Source organism: Leuciscus leuciscus (genome assembly GCF_965113295.1).
Source record: "Leuciscus leuciscus genome assembly, chromosome: 14".
NCBI classification, from domain to species: domain Eukaryota; kingdom Metazoa; phylum Chordata; class Actinopteri; order Cypriniformes; family Leuciscidae; genus Leuciscus; species Leuciscus leuciscus.
Genome location: NC_138738.1, coordinates 14,798,097 through 14,811,750, shown reverse-complemented (window position 1 = coordinate 14,811,750; position 13,654 = coordinate 14,798,097). Strand labels below are relative to the sequence as shown.

Here is a 13,654-nt window from a genome sequence, read left to right as displayed (position 1 = left end):
AACTTTCTAGAGACTAGAATCTAAAATAATACAACAAACATGAATCAAATAACATAAAATGTAACAACAATGGACTTAATAATTAAATAGGAAGAAATATGATAAAATAAAGAAATGTAATGGGTCTTGCAGGGATTTCTGGGAATGCACTTAAATACTCTTTACTCAATTTTTTTTTTAAATTAGATAACAATAAAAATGTTTTCTATTTTACTCTAAAAACATTTACCAATATGGCTATTTATTTTGTCCCACATTAAGTGTGCTTTAATGTTTGTAAATGTAGATCACCATTCATAAATTAAATACAACAAAACTACAGCACCTGTTAATTTTTCATAAACATTCCCATTTTGTTTTCATATTATATTATATTTTAATATGATATTAGTATGAGCCCAAAACTATTAAGAATCACGTTTATTTCAGTTATTTTGGTTTTTTGTTACAAAACTCTCAATCTATACAATTATTTGTACTCTACAATGCCCACGAATCTCTTCATCTCTTCAACTGTGTGGAAGATTGATGACATGTTTTGTTTAATTTCTCAAAATTAACCCCGCCCTTACGTACAAGTCATCAGGCTTGGCCCCGCCCTTCCACGTTAGCGTCATCGATTCAAACTGGTATCGAAAGCAGAGTGGAGCTTGTGGAGTCAGAGCGCAGACTGCACGGAGACAGGAGGTAGAGACTGTACAGCACGGCCTTTTTATATTCTGTATGAGCACAACGTCTTTATTTGTAAAGATGTGGACGGCTATAGGGAAGCTGCTGCTTTTACATATGATACTCGTGGGGTTTCTGCTTGTGAATGGTAAGTGTCTGCTCCACGCTGACAGTCCGCAGTTATGAATGTAATTTGATGCTGTAGAAACACCGGCGGAGGAGCCGCGTGCATCTACTTCCGATGACGAGACATTATTTGCGCGCTATATCATTTAATCTCTTTATACAGCTTATATTTTTAAGAAACGACAATCTGAGCAAGTGCATGTTGTTCTTGTCCTGCCGTGTTCGTTGTGGGCACAATAAGAAGGAAGCATTTGTTATATAAACCCATACGCAATAGCGCAACTTTACTCTCATTGAATGTGTCAACAGTATAATTTAGATGTGTTTTTATGCACACGTTTCATTTATCCTTGGCCATTTATAGTTTGTGATACATTTACTGCATCCTGTCATCGTGCACATCGATTTTTACTGACAGTATTGTTTGACAGCTGTTAACAGAACTTATCATAAAATTATGTAGGACTATACAGAGACTTGTAAAATAGTAAACTATTGCTAAGAATGTCTTTACGTCGACCCTGTCTTAACTTTTTTTTTAAGTTTGAGCTGTTTAAGCATCTTCTTTGTGATAAATGTACAATAATGATACATATATTGTACATAGTAAGTCCCCCAACATTTTGTTTTGACATACTTTGTGGAAGTTGGATGGGTTAAAGTAGAGATTTGGGGAGGCCAAAGGGAAAAACTCATATTGGTCGAACAGTGTCTGTGGTGATCATTGCCTTTTGTTAATAACTTGATCTCCCCCCAAATTTGCACCCTGTATTTACACACAACTTCTTAATATGACAGGAACTAAACCAGACTGTGAAAGCGGTCAGTTTCAGTGCAGGAACGGCAGATGTATCCCGACTCCATGGAGATGTGATGATGATGATGACTGCTCGGATAACAGCGACGAGGAGAACTGCCGTGAGTAATTTGAACCTCTTTTTACAGGACTGTCTTATATAGCCATGAAGGTACCATCTTTGTTCCTCTTTCAACTAAGGTCTTAAAAAACGGTTTTTGAGACCAGAAATGCTGTCTGTCTAGACTACTCACTGGGTTTTGAAACCACAGGCATAATCTTGGCACACTGTTTCTTTGAAAAGACTCCAACTGTCACGAGTTGTGGCTTTAGGTAGCCTCCCTCTACACTGGAATTTTTACTTCCTATTTTTATGCTTTGTAAAGTATGACATCACACACTGTATACATAAGTGTAGATTATAGTGTTTGTTTTACTGTGTAGTATGTATCAGTAATAGACAAAGCACTTAATTTTTTTTGTGAAGCTGCTTGTAATCACACTTTATTATTGTAATTAATAATAGTGACATGTAATATGTCTAAAATGGACATCGTGCATGGCATATTTTGAGCGTATTATTAGACACAGACATCCGGTTATTAGCTATGAATGTAAGTAGGACTTTGCTGGAAGGTTGACACTGGCAAGATTGATTTTTGCAGGACTTGCTAATGAAAGACAAACATAAAAATCGTAATCAGCAAGTCGAATGACTTAATTGAGCTGTAGGCTACAGCAGAGGAGAGAAAGGCACAACTGCCACAAAATGTAATTATTCCGTTGTATTGGTCACAGTATTAATTGCAAGTGCATTAATTATCCTGGTTAGTTGATGAATATGGTAAAGTGGAGTGTTCGGAGGCACAGTGGAGAGAATGCCTTTTTCTGAAAACTGATGGAATTAAAAGTGAACTTGCTGGTACTTTTACGTTTTCATGCCATAATGTGACAATCTCACAAATCTGCACTGCATTCTGGACATGTTGATCAAATACAGCAACAGTGTTTTAGTCATGTAGGATGTAGGATTATAAAGGTCATACTTCTATTGCTCTTGTTCCATATTTATGAGTGGTGCTGTGTGCCGCCTGCTAAGCTTTCTCAGCTGTAAACAAACTAGAATGTAGGGCAGGAATGGTTGGTTGCATTTATCAAGTAGGAGAAAGAGACGCCTCCACCTTGTTCCCAAAAAGCGTGAATTTACACACATCGGTAATCTTGCTGGGAGTTTTTTTGCGGCTTTTGATTTTTGCTTATTTAGATGACCCATTTTAATTAATTATTTTATTTATTTTAAATGAAACCACCTGATCTGACTTATATTATTTTAATTTGTTCCAGTTTGATTTAAGAAAAATCATGAAAGCATTATGCTCAGATCTTGTGCCATTGCCAACTATCATTCCCCCAGGTTCAGGTTTGTCACATTCAACTGGTGTTTTCTTGGCTTCGGTTATGCTTGTTTAAATGGATTCATGCAAAGGTGCCCCATTTCATGTGGTATCTCCAGCAGGCAGGGTATCTGTGGGGTTACTCCCCAGGTAGAAGCACTCTCTTGGGCTGTCAGCAGGGTTGAATGCTCCCCTCTCTCTTCTGGATGTTTTTCTGTGGACTTGGACAGACATTGAATTAGAATAATACCTTAAGGATTGTGCTTTGCACTCCCCTCCCAGACACAACCTACTCACAGAATTGGCAGGATTCCTCTTTAGTTGCCCATGGAGACGGTAATAGCAACACTTCACAACACATACTGCTCCCTCTCCCTTTCTTTGTGTCTTTTTTTCAGTATACCAAATTCTAATCACAGAGCTTTGTGTCTGAAGATGAAGTGGGCTCTTCGGTAGAGACTGGCTTAGTGGCTAGAGACTATTTATGTGTCTCAGGATGGCCTTCAGTCTTAGATGAACGTCACACGGACATTTATTTATTACGACATGAATCAATGTTGACAAAACGTTCTTCGATAGTACATTTTATAGCAATAACTTCAAAAACCCCAAACTATAAAAAGTTTTTTTTTTTAGCAGGGTAATGTTGATAATGATTTGTTTATTTGCTGTTGGTTTTGGGCTATGATGCAAACATTTCCCCTGTACTTGTTTGTGAACAAACAAACAGTCAAGTCAGAGAAAAAATAGCTGAAAGTAGTCTTGTGAAGAGATTAAGACAAATTGGAATGTGATAACCATAATAGCCAGAAATAAGTGACTAATGATTGTAACTTAGCAAATTTGGAGATAAAAGACTCTTTGGAGTTTTCTTGTACACTCAGATTATCAAGTATCTTATGCGCTGTATTTATTTTATAAAAAAATATAGTAAAAACAGTAATATTGGGAAATATTACAATTTAAAATAACCGTTTTAAATTTCAATAGGCTATATTTTAAAACGTAATTTATTCCTGTGATGGCAAAGCTGAATTTTAGGATGCCATTAATTCAATCTTCAATGTCACATGAATCATGATCCTTCAGAAATCATTCTAATATTCTGATTTGGTGCTCAAAAAGCATTTATTATTATTATCAGTGTTGAAAATAGTTTAGTATTTTTAAACCGTGATAATTTTATTTGGATTCTTTGATGAATAGAAAGTTCAAAAGAACAACATTTGTTTGAAACACAAAGCTTTTGTAAAATTGTAAATGTTTTTACTATCACATTTGATGGAATTAATGCATCTTTGCTGAATAAAACAAAGTATTAATTTATTTAAAGACTTTTGAACGGCGGTGTATTCTGTTTGGCAGATGTTTTGGGCAGCAGAAATGTGTCAAATATATCTTGCAGCTTGTAATCCTTGTATGAAAAACTAGAAAAAAAAAAGATTTTGAGTTGAGTTTGACTTGGGTATTTTTTCGTCACTATTCTTTATTGTATTTTTTATTTCATGATGAATTTATTTTCTACGAGGTAAGACATCACAGGGAAAAACGTGTCAGAGGTGACAAAGGTCATTTTTCTTTTTTTCTTTTTGACTCATATTTTATACGTATTGCGTTGGACATTACAACAGATTTTTAGTGGCTAATTTTAAGTAACCAAGTGCTTCACATACCATTACCACAAATATAACAAGGGGTCGCTCCATATCTCTCTTGCACATACACAAACACAGAAAATAATAAATTTTTCTCTCAATCTCTTAAAAAGTGGTCAAATAGAACATATCGTACAAGGTCAGAGGTCAGAGACATAATCAGGTATCCTGTCTCCCATGGAATGGTTATTGAATCTGTTGAGATAATGAGCCTAACCACCTGTATCACATGGCATAGTGTGTTTCAGAGACACAAGAGATGCCTGTGGGAATAATATCTCATTTTTATATTAAATGGCCATGCAGGGTTACAACTAACATAGCTGGTCTGTGTTAGTAGTAGTAGGATTATGTATTATGTGTAGCTATTAGAATGAGCTCTTGTATTACGTGTCTGAATGCACTCCTTTCTTAATCAATCCACACACACACACACACACACATAGTACACAGTACACACAGAGTAAAGCGGAGCTAAATGAGTAAGCAAACACTGCTTCTAGTACAATCTTTCCCTGGTACTGTTCTCCAAGTATTGCAGCACCTTGTGAGGAGGATCTCATTTGTTTACTTTGAGGTAGGAAGTATTCCTCATGTAAATGTAAATGTACTTTTTTTTTATGTGCAAGTTTAATAAAACAGTAACAGCCCTGTGCCTATTAAAAGGAAGAAAGGAGAGTTTAAGCCTGAACTCTATATTTGTTTTTTATGATGTGTACTGTCATTCTAAGTGATTCACTATATGTTCAGACCTGTGTAATGGGGCAGATGTCACTGTGCTGCACCCTTCCCCTCACTTTGATTTTCTTTTATTACACTTACGTTTTATGTTTTACATCCCTTTACTGGTGAATTGGTCTCTGAGTCGTTTCTGGGAAAGAGACCGCAAACTATATCGATTTTGTTGTGGTCAATCAGCAGGCTTCTTGCTTCTTGCATTCCCCAAAAAATGTTCACTCAAAAATTAACATTCTGTCGTGTCATCATTTATTCACTTTCATGCAATATGATTTATTTGACTGATAAACAGACTGTTTGTGTGATGAATAATTCATTCTTCACTGATTCTCCCTATGGTCTGTTAACTGTTGAAAACTGGATCAGTTAAATTCTGATCAAAGATTTTTTTTTTAATCTGACTCCAAAGAATGATTCATTCTCGAATTGGGCATTGCTACTTTTCCAACGAACTCTTGAATGCTGAAGGTTTTTTTTTTTTTTTTGTGAATAACAATTTCATATTTTGTTTGTCTCACCAAGCTATTTGATTTGGAGTCTTGGAATGCAGCACATGGTGTTTTTTTTCTTTTTGTCATTTTGGACCTCAGTTCTCAGGATATTCTTCATAAATAAAACTATTTGTGCTCCACAAACAAAATAGAAAGAAAGTAATTAAGGTTCGGAACGACATAAGGTAGAGCAAATGTCAATGTCATGATGCTCCTCCAAATTGTACTGGCAGAGAAATCTTGTTGCTGCTCGAAATCGGTTAGTGCTGTGGTAATTATTGCTGGGTTTTTTTTATTGCCCATGTGATTTTTTGTTTCATTAATATGATCCGAAAACACGCATTGGTCCTTTTGTGAGATTGAGCATGTGTGATGTGATGGCGGGAGTGAAGTTATTGTGAAACAAAGACCCAGGTGACCATGAGCTGTGTATGTGCATAACATAAATCCAATTAGTGCCTCTCCATGTGCTGTGTGGATATGCCAGATCAGTGGGGTTATTTGAGTTCAAGGGCAAGAAGGTCCCATTTGTGAAAAAACTCTTCAATTTACTAAACAGAGGCTTGTTTTTACCCAAGTAGCACTTATGCCAAAATGATGTCTTGTTTGAATGTGCGAACATTCATTAGCATGAAGCATTCGGTCTGTGTCCTCTTGAAACTGTCACACTTTCAACACTCTCGTGCGTACATACACAATTCTGAAGCTTTAGTGAGTATATGGGATTGTTCTGACTTGCATTTCCTTTGTAATGCTGATATATTGTGAAAATTTCTTCATTAAGGAAGTGTAATAGAGCTAAGGAGAGCGAGAGAGGACGAAACAAAGAGAGACAATGTACGTGTTTTCATCACGTTTTTGTGGATATTGCCTGGATATTGTGGATAAGCTTTTCGGGTGAATTTCATGAGCTACTTACTGATATGAAATCTTGGGTCTCTGTTTGTTCTCAGTAAGTGGGGGTGGGGAATTTGACAGACACATAAGGAGAGAAAGAAACTGAATAAAGGGAGAGGTGAACAAAGACACTGCCTCCAGCACACTAACCGTTGGTGAAGGGCAGCTGAAGTGGTAATAACACATTTTTTGTTTCATTTATCTATTTTTTCCCCACATTGTATTCTTGTTGTAGATGGGTTCCAGGTGGTCTCTGCTCATCAAGGTGTGCGGTACAATCAGCCACAGGCCAGTGATTTGTTTGGCAGGCCTGTAAAAAGAAGAGAGGGTGTAGAAAGAGGATAAGATAAGAAATAGGATGCTTCTTCTCACACATGGTACTAATTTCAACAAAAACCCAATATGATTTTTCCATTGACTTTTGGATTATTGCAGAAAATAAGTTCTGTGACCATGACCAACAAGTTAATGATTCTTATGAAATTAATCTTCACATACATTTTTTATTTTGAAGCCTGAATACAATCGCCAGAGGTAAAAAGCTAAACGTAGGCTTTAAACGAACTATGGTCACATGACTTCAACGTCACCACTGTTAAGCTTCTAAAACTCTTTCAGTCTTTATAAAAATGTAAAAAAGAATGGATTGTAAGAGCGTGATTATAAACACAATGAGCCTGTAAAAGTGGTCTAGTGTGTATGAGCGTAATTATTCCGTGTTTATGATGTTTAATGTCCCTGACAACCTCTCTTGTCCCATTGCATTTACCCACTTGTTAGTAACCGCATTTTTCAAGACAAGTAAATGCTTTAATAAAATCACAAGGGGGTATTACTGATGTTTTTTTATGTCATTGAATACAATGTGAAAATATATTGAGCTTGTGTTAACCACGGACCTTATTTCAGGCATTTAATTAAAAACCCATTATAAGAAACAAATGACGTCCGGACGTCGGACGATGGAACCCGAAATGCTTAAATGCTAACTGTTTCCGGGTTTTGGCCTACAAAAATATACATCATCCCTGCGGCACCACTATATTAACCTCTTACTAAACCCGCCTTCCAAACGTTACTGATGAACCTGAGCACCTTTGGCTGAGGTTCTATGTAGGATCTGTGTTTTTGGATGGTTTTAAACCCCAAAATGTGCACTACATTTATCACATTGTCACAAATGAATGTGTATATAACTATATATGAATATACTGTTATATTTACAAATTCATTCATGTCATTAGTAAATAGTAAACAAAGAGTTCACAGTACCTTTTACTAGTTCCAGTTCCACAGTACCAGTTCTTCTTTCTTTCCAGGTAATGTGACAAGCGTTTCCCTTGATTTGCAGTCTTTATGGTTTCAATCGCACAATGGCAGATACAAATCCTTTGCAATGTCAGACTTTTTCCCAGCCCATGTGTCAATGATATCAATTCCATTTTTACTATTTTATGTGCATATTTCTCTAAAAATCACATTGAAATTTGTCCCCTAAACTTATAAATTGGCATTTTTAAAAATTATTTTCAGAAGGTTTGTTACTTACCGTTTGTTCAGTGAGCGAGTAAATAATCCAAAAGTATTCTGAGGAGTCTGACCATTTCAGTATGTTGACTCGTGTTATTGTCAGAATTGATTCATTACATGTTGTGCACTGTGTTTTATAAAGCAGTACCAACACAACAGAAAGCGGAATCTTTTTGTTTTGTTACATATAATTCACAAGCTTGTTTATATATATATGTGTTTGTGTGTACATATGAATGTATTGTTTGGCGTGGTACTGCAAACCCCCAAATCCCAGTTCCTTTTTGATCAGTCCATGTGCCTGAGAGCATACGTCTTGACTATCTAATCCCTGCCAAGATTAGTGGAATATTTCAACATGACTCGGCTTTATTTACATTTGTGTTATTCATGCTCTCGCTCGCTTGTCACTTTCCCAATTTTGGCCTGGAATAGAATCCGAAGAATATTTCAATACCTGTTTTTAATGAATAAATAATTTGGCTAATACCCATCTGTGCACTGACAGACATTCTCCCAATGTATGCAAGCCAGTATCGGTGTTCGTGTGTGGTTTTGGGTCTCACAGCTTCAGAGATTATAATTCTTTTGAGTTTGTCAACAACTTGGCCAGTCTTTTCTCAGTCTCATTTATTCACACGGGTCCTTACCTTTCTCCTCAATGTTTTCTCGACTGTGTCAGCTGTGGAAATTGAGCTGAAAAGTGTCCTAAATCACTGCAGTGCAGAAGGGACTGGTATCTGCTCTAAGTAGCTATGATCCTCCGTTGAGATGAGGTTGTTAAATGACTTCCCCAGTTGTATTTACGACATGGAGAGTTGGTGTATATTTTATGCTGCTCTCCTTGCTGAAGGATAGAAAATTATGTTTGAAGATTTGGTATTTTTTTATGCTCTCTGAGAGAGAGAGAGAGAACTCTTTTGACCTTACTTAATCTTTCAGTGGTGCTCTGGAACATTCATTAGATTATTACACTCTCACATACTGTACACATACATGGTCAGATCCTTTTTTATCAGGTTACTTAGACTGTTTGAGTAGACTGCCGAGACCGATTACTTTTCATGTTATGGCCGGTAACAGGCCAATAATACAATTCTATAATATTTTGTAGAAATAAATAATAAAACACTAAAAATAAAATGTAAATGCTACAAGTAAATTTAGGCATCACATTACAGTATGTATATTTTGAGATTTCCAAAATATTTAAGTGTTATTAAATTATCAATGTTTTTAAAGATTTATTTGAAATAGGGAAAATTAAGATTCACAGTTAAATATCCAATATCGACAAAAACATATTTTATAATAACAATATGTTACTGATATATTCTGATATGTTGTGCATCCTTATTTGCGATCTGTCAGTGGTTTGAGTGTTGGGAGGATGTTGCGCATTTCGCTAGTCATGTTTACATTTTTGTGCCGCCTAGGCGCCTACTGAGATTTGTTTGTGTGTGCATGCATGCGTTATATTCTGCCTTATGTGGCACAGCATGGCATCTTCTTTAATGCGTTTCCTGATTGTCATTTAGTCGAAGGGGAACAATTCAACTTTCTCACACGCAGACCACCTGGTTAGAAAATGTGGAAGTTTGTAGTGGTTTGTTGAAGATGAGAACTGACTGTAGTGAACAAGAAAAGGAGGATGTTGAGGTACTCTTATTTACAGGTACTGAATTACAGTAAAACATTTAAATAAAATGAACCCACTAAAATGTCAAATTTTGTTTTTATTGCCGTTTTAAAAGTGCTGCCATCCTACAGTTTTTCAACAACTTTAAACTTAATTACTTGTATATAATCTGAAAATTTCAAATTGAGGGCCTCATGAAACTGTTCAAAGCCTTTTCCCCCTTTCTTCCCCCTTACTCCTTGTGTATCTTCCTCACTTTGCCCATCCTCCCATTTTCAAATTCAAAGCCCCCAGTAGCTCCTCAATGTCTCTTTATCTCTTTGACTCTCCAGCACTTCTGTGCTTTGTGCTCCCATGTTTCTCTCTCTCCCTCTCTCTCCCTCTCTCTCTCTCTCCTTGCCAGCATGGTGGGACCCATCACCTCCTCTCCGCCTTTTCTTTATTTTCATTTCCGTGCAAGCGTTCCTCCTGTTTGCAAGCACCCTGACACTTCCCCAATAGCCCTGTCTCCATGCAAGATTAGTGTGAGGCCCCAAGTCTCCAGCACAGGTCACACCAGTAATAATACGATTCAGAGAGTGAGAGAAAGGGAGAGAGAGATAAATGTATATACTATATATATATGTGTGTGTGTGCGTGGTTAAACATTTTTTTTTTTGTGTGTGTGTGTTTTTGCATGCATAACACTGTTCATATATGTTAAGTTTTCTGTTTAGCCTTGAATAATACATCTGCACAAAGCTTGGTGAAATTTGCTTCCATAACCGAAATGAAAGACTTGCATAGTTGTTGATCTGTGTTAACTGCAAAGCATGTCCTTTCCTTAAGGTTCTTAAGTTAAGCATGCTGCTACAGTTTGACTAGGAACAGACTTTACACGAGGATTTCAAACAGCATAAGTAGGGCTGAACGATAGATTGAACAGTATATTTGTCATGATTTTATTGGCAATGAAATAAACCCAAGCAACACTGTGAATATTGCAATGATTTAATGCACTTTTTATTTGGCCATTAAGTTTCCTAAAAACTAAATTTCTGTGAATCATTTCAAATTTGTTTGTTTCAACAAATCGATTCAAAACTGTTCAACCGTTCATTTGTGTTCCGGTGTCCATGGGAATTAAATTTTTTTTATGTATTGAGATTTTTAAGTGTAAGTTTGTAGATAAATATTTCTGTTTATTGTTATATTGATGTAGCCTGGCAAGCCAGACCCACATCAAGATGTTGGGTCTGGGAACTCACCGGCAGGGCTCAATCCGAGGGGCGGGATAAACGGTTGTCTTTCAAATTCCCTCTGCACGCAATAGGATAGCGCCACAACCAACCAGAGCGTTTTCCCACCAGCGGAGCTAGTTGATAGATTCAACTTTTGCCGTATCTGGTCGGCAAAACTACGAACACATCTTCCTTTTTTAAGAGTGCCGTTTTTTGTTGTTTTCTCAAAGAAAAACTTACCTCCAAGTCCTCCAGAGTTGCGGCCAAAGCCGATTCGAAAGACCGCTGTTCGCCAGCAGCAGCAAAATAAAATTTCTAGGCTAATATTGATGCGTAATAAGGATGTCTCCTCTGACATAAGGATGAAAAAAGTCACAGCAGTATAATGTTAAATACTGTCTAAAGACTGAAAAATTAAAATAGTATTAACAACAAGAAATAAAAGATTAATATAATATAACATTTTTAACTAAATCGCCCAGCTTTCATAGCTATAACACCATTTGAACCATTGGAAGTAGTTTGAATATGTTTGTTTGGTCATTACATATACATATAAATGACAACAGTAGTTATTGTTGAGAATTATTTATTTATTTTGTTCAATTTTGATAACACAATATCTTTACATAGATCATTTGAATTTAAGTGTGTGTGTGTGTGTGTGTGTGTGTGTGCGCGCGTGCGTTGAGTGCACTCATCACATGTCCATCACAAAAGAGGATAGGGCAAGTTCATTCATGTCTTAGTTGATGACACAGAACCCTGTACCCATTTATTAAGCATTTAGCATCACTTGATCACCTCAGCTTTGGTTATGTGTGTCCCTATTAATTTATATGGTATTTAAATTAGCAGCTCAGACATTTTACAAAATAACACTAACAACATGAAGGTAAATGATGACAGAATTTGAATTTGAGGTTGAACTAGTGCTTTAAAGTCCAGTCTAATCAGCTTTGAGAGCAGAGCCCAGGTGGTGCTTAGCTACTTTAATGAGTGCAGAGCAGGTCTGTCCACTCCAGCCGGACCTCTCAGCACGACTGCAGGACAAACTTCAGAGCTACAGCTAGTCAGTAATGTAGACTGCACTGTTTCAGTAATTAGATTACCCTGTCTGATCTTTGCTGAGGTGAGAGCACACTGATCTGGCTAACATGTGGGTTTACACTTTAGAGAATAGACAGGCTGTCTATTGATTTAAACTTTTTGATTCATTATTTACATGATATGCTGATTTATTCATCAAGTTATTCACAATGAATCACAAACATCAATAAGAGAAAAGTCCTCAAATGCATAAAATGCCAAGATGACTTAAAAAAAAATATATATATATATATATTAGGTAATAAATAAATATTAGCTATTTAAACGTAATAGATGACATATTTTGCGTTATGTCTCACTGTTTTTCAGTCTCACAGACCATCTTTTTAAGATGCTGTGTCAAATTAAAAGTAGTTAACTCTTTAACTCTTTGAATGTTTCCGGTAATCCATGTTATACGGTATGGGGCGGTTATGGATCTTCTGAAATAGTACAGCATCCTTGGATCCAAAAACAAGCCAAGAAGAAACTCTACGTAAACCAGGAGCGGATAGAGCGGATTAAAGATTGCTTACGCTCAAGTAAGCTAACGTGATAATAAAAAAATGTTGAACCCACGAAGAGGAATACGATAGTGAGAATTTTCAGACCAGTATATAAACTTGCGACAACACTGGTATTGCTGATAACACCGGGTGGGGGGTATTTTGAATGCACGCTCGCTTTTCACTTCGACTTTTGAATTCGCAATCATGCGTACTCTGTGTATAGTCCTATAATCAGGGACATCAGGGAGCCCGCTATCAATATGTGGGGTATTGAAATCACTTTTGAATGCGATCTTGGTGTATAGTAGAGCTGTTTAATTTTGGATAAAATGAGAATATTATTTAATGGAATATAAGTTTAATAGTTGATGGGGAATAAGTATTGTGATGTTATATTCTTCAAGAGGTGCATCAATTTTTGTTTAAGATCTTGAATTGACAATGCAAGAGTCAAGCACCCTGTAAAGTGTACTCCAGCAAATCCCAAAGACTTTCAATGAATTTGAGGTCTGGACACAGAGGTGCCAATTCATATATACATACATACATGCATGCATACATACATACATAGGGCCCTATTTTAACGATCTGAAACGCAAGTGTCAAGCGCAAAGCGCAAGTAACTTTGTGGGCGGATCTCCGGCGCTGTTGCTATTTTCCCGGCGGGATAAATGCCTCTTGCGCCCGGTGCAAATCTAAAAGGGGTTGGTCTGAAGTAGCTTCATTATTCATAGGTGTGGTGTGGTTTGGGCGTAATGTGAAATAAACCAATCAGAGCGTCATCTCACATTTCCTTTAATCCGCTTGTTCTAAAGCGGATTCCTATTATAACGGCGGATTTGCCAGGCGCACGCCAGGAGCGGTTCACAGCCGAGGAGACCGACGTTCTCGTCAGGGACAT

The 13,654-nt window shown here is 36.7% G+C and overlaps 1 protein-coding gene across 2 annotated transcripts in view; it reads left to right on the top strand.

Moving 5' to 3' along the window:
- The first annotated feature begins 633 nt into the window (after nucleotides 1–633).
- lrp8 (low density lipoprotein receptor-related protein 8, apolipoprotein e receptor) overlaps nucleotides 634–13,654 on the top strand; it is a 165,794-nt gene continuing 152,773 nt past the window's right edge. For both annotated transcript variants that reach the window (XM_082137383.1, XM_082137382.1), the window contains exons 1-2: nucleotides 634–817; nucleotides 1,594–1,713. In XM_082137383.1, coding sequence (XP_081993509.1) covers nucleotides 724–817; nucleotides 1,594–1,713 — 214 coding nt within the window. In that variant the 5' untranslated portion in view covers nucleotides 634–723. The remainder of the gene's footprint in view (nucleotides 818–1,593; nucleotides 1,714–13,654) is intronic.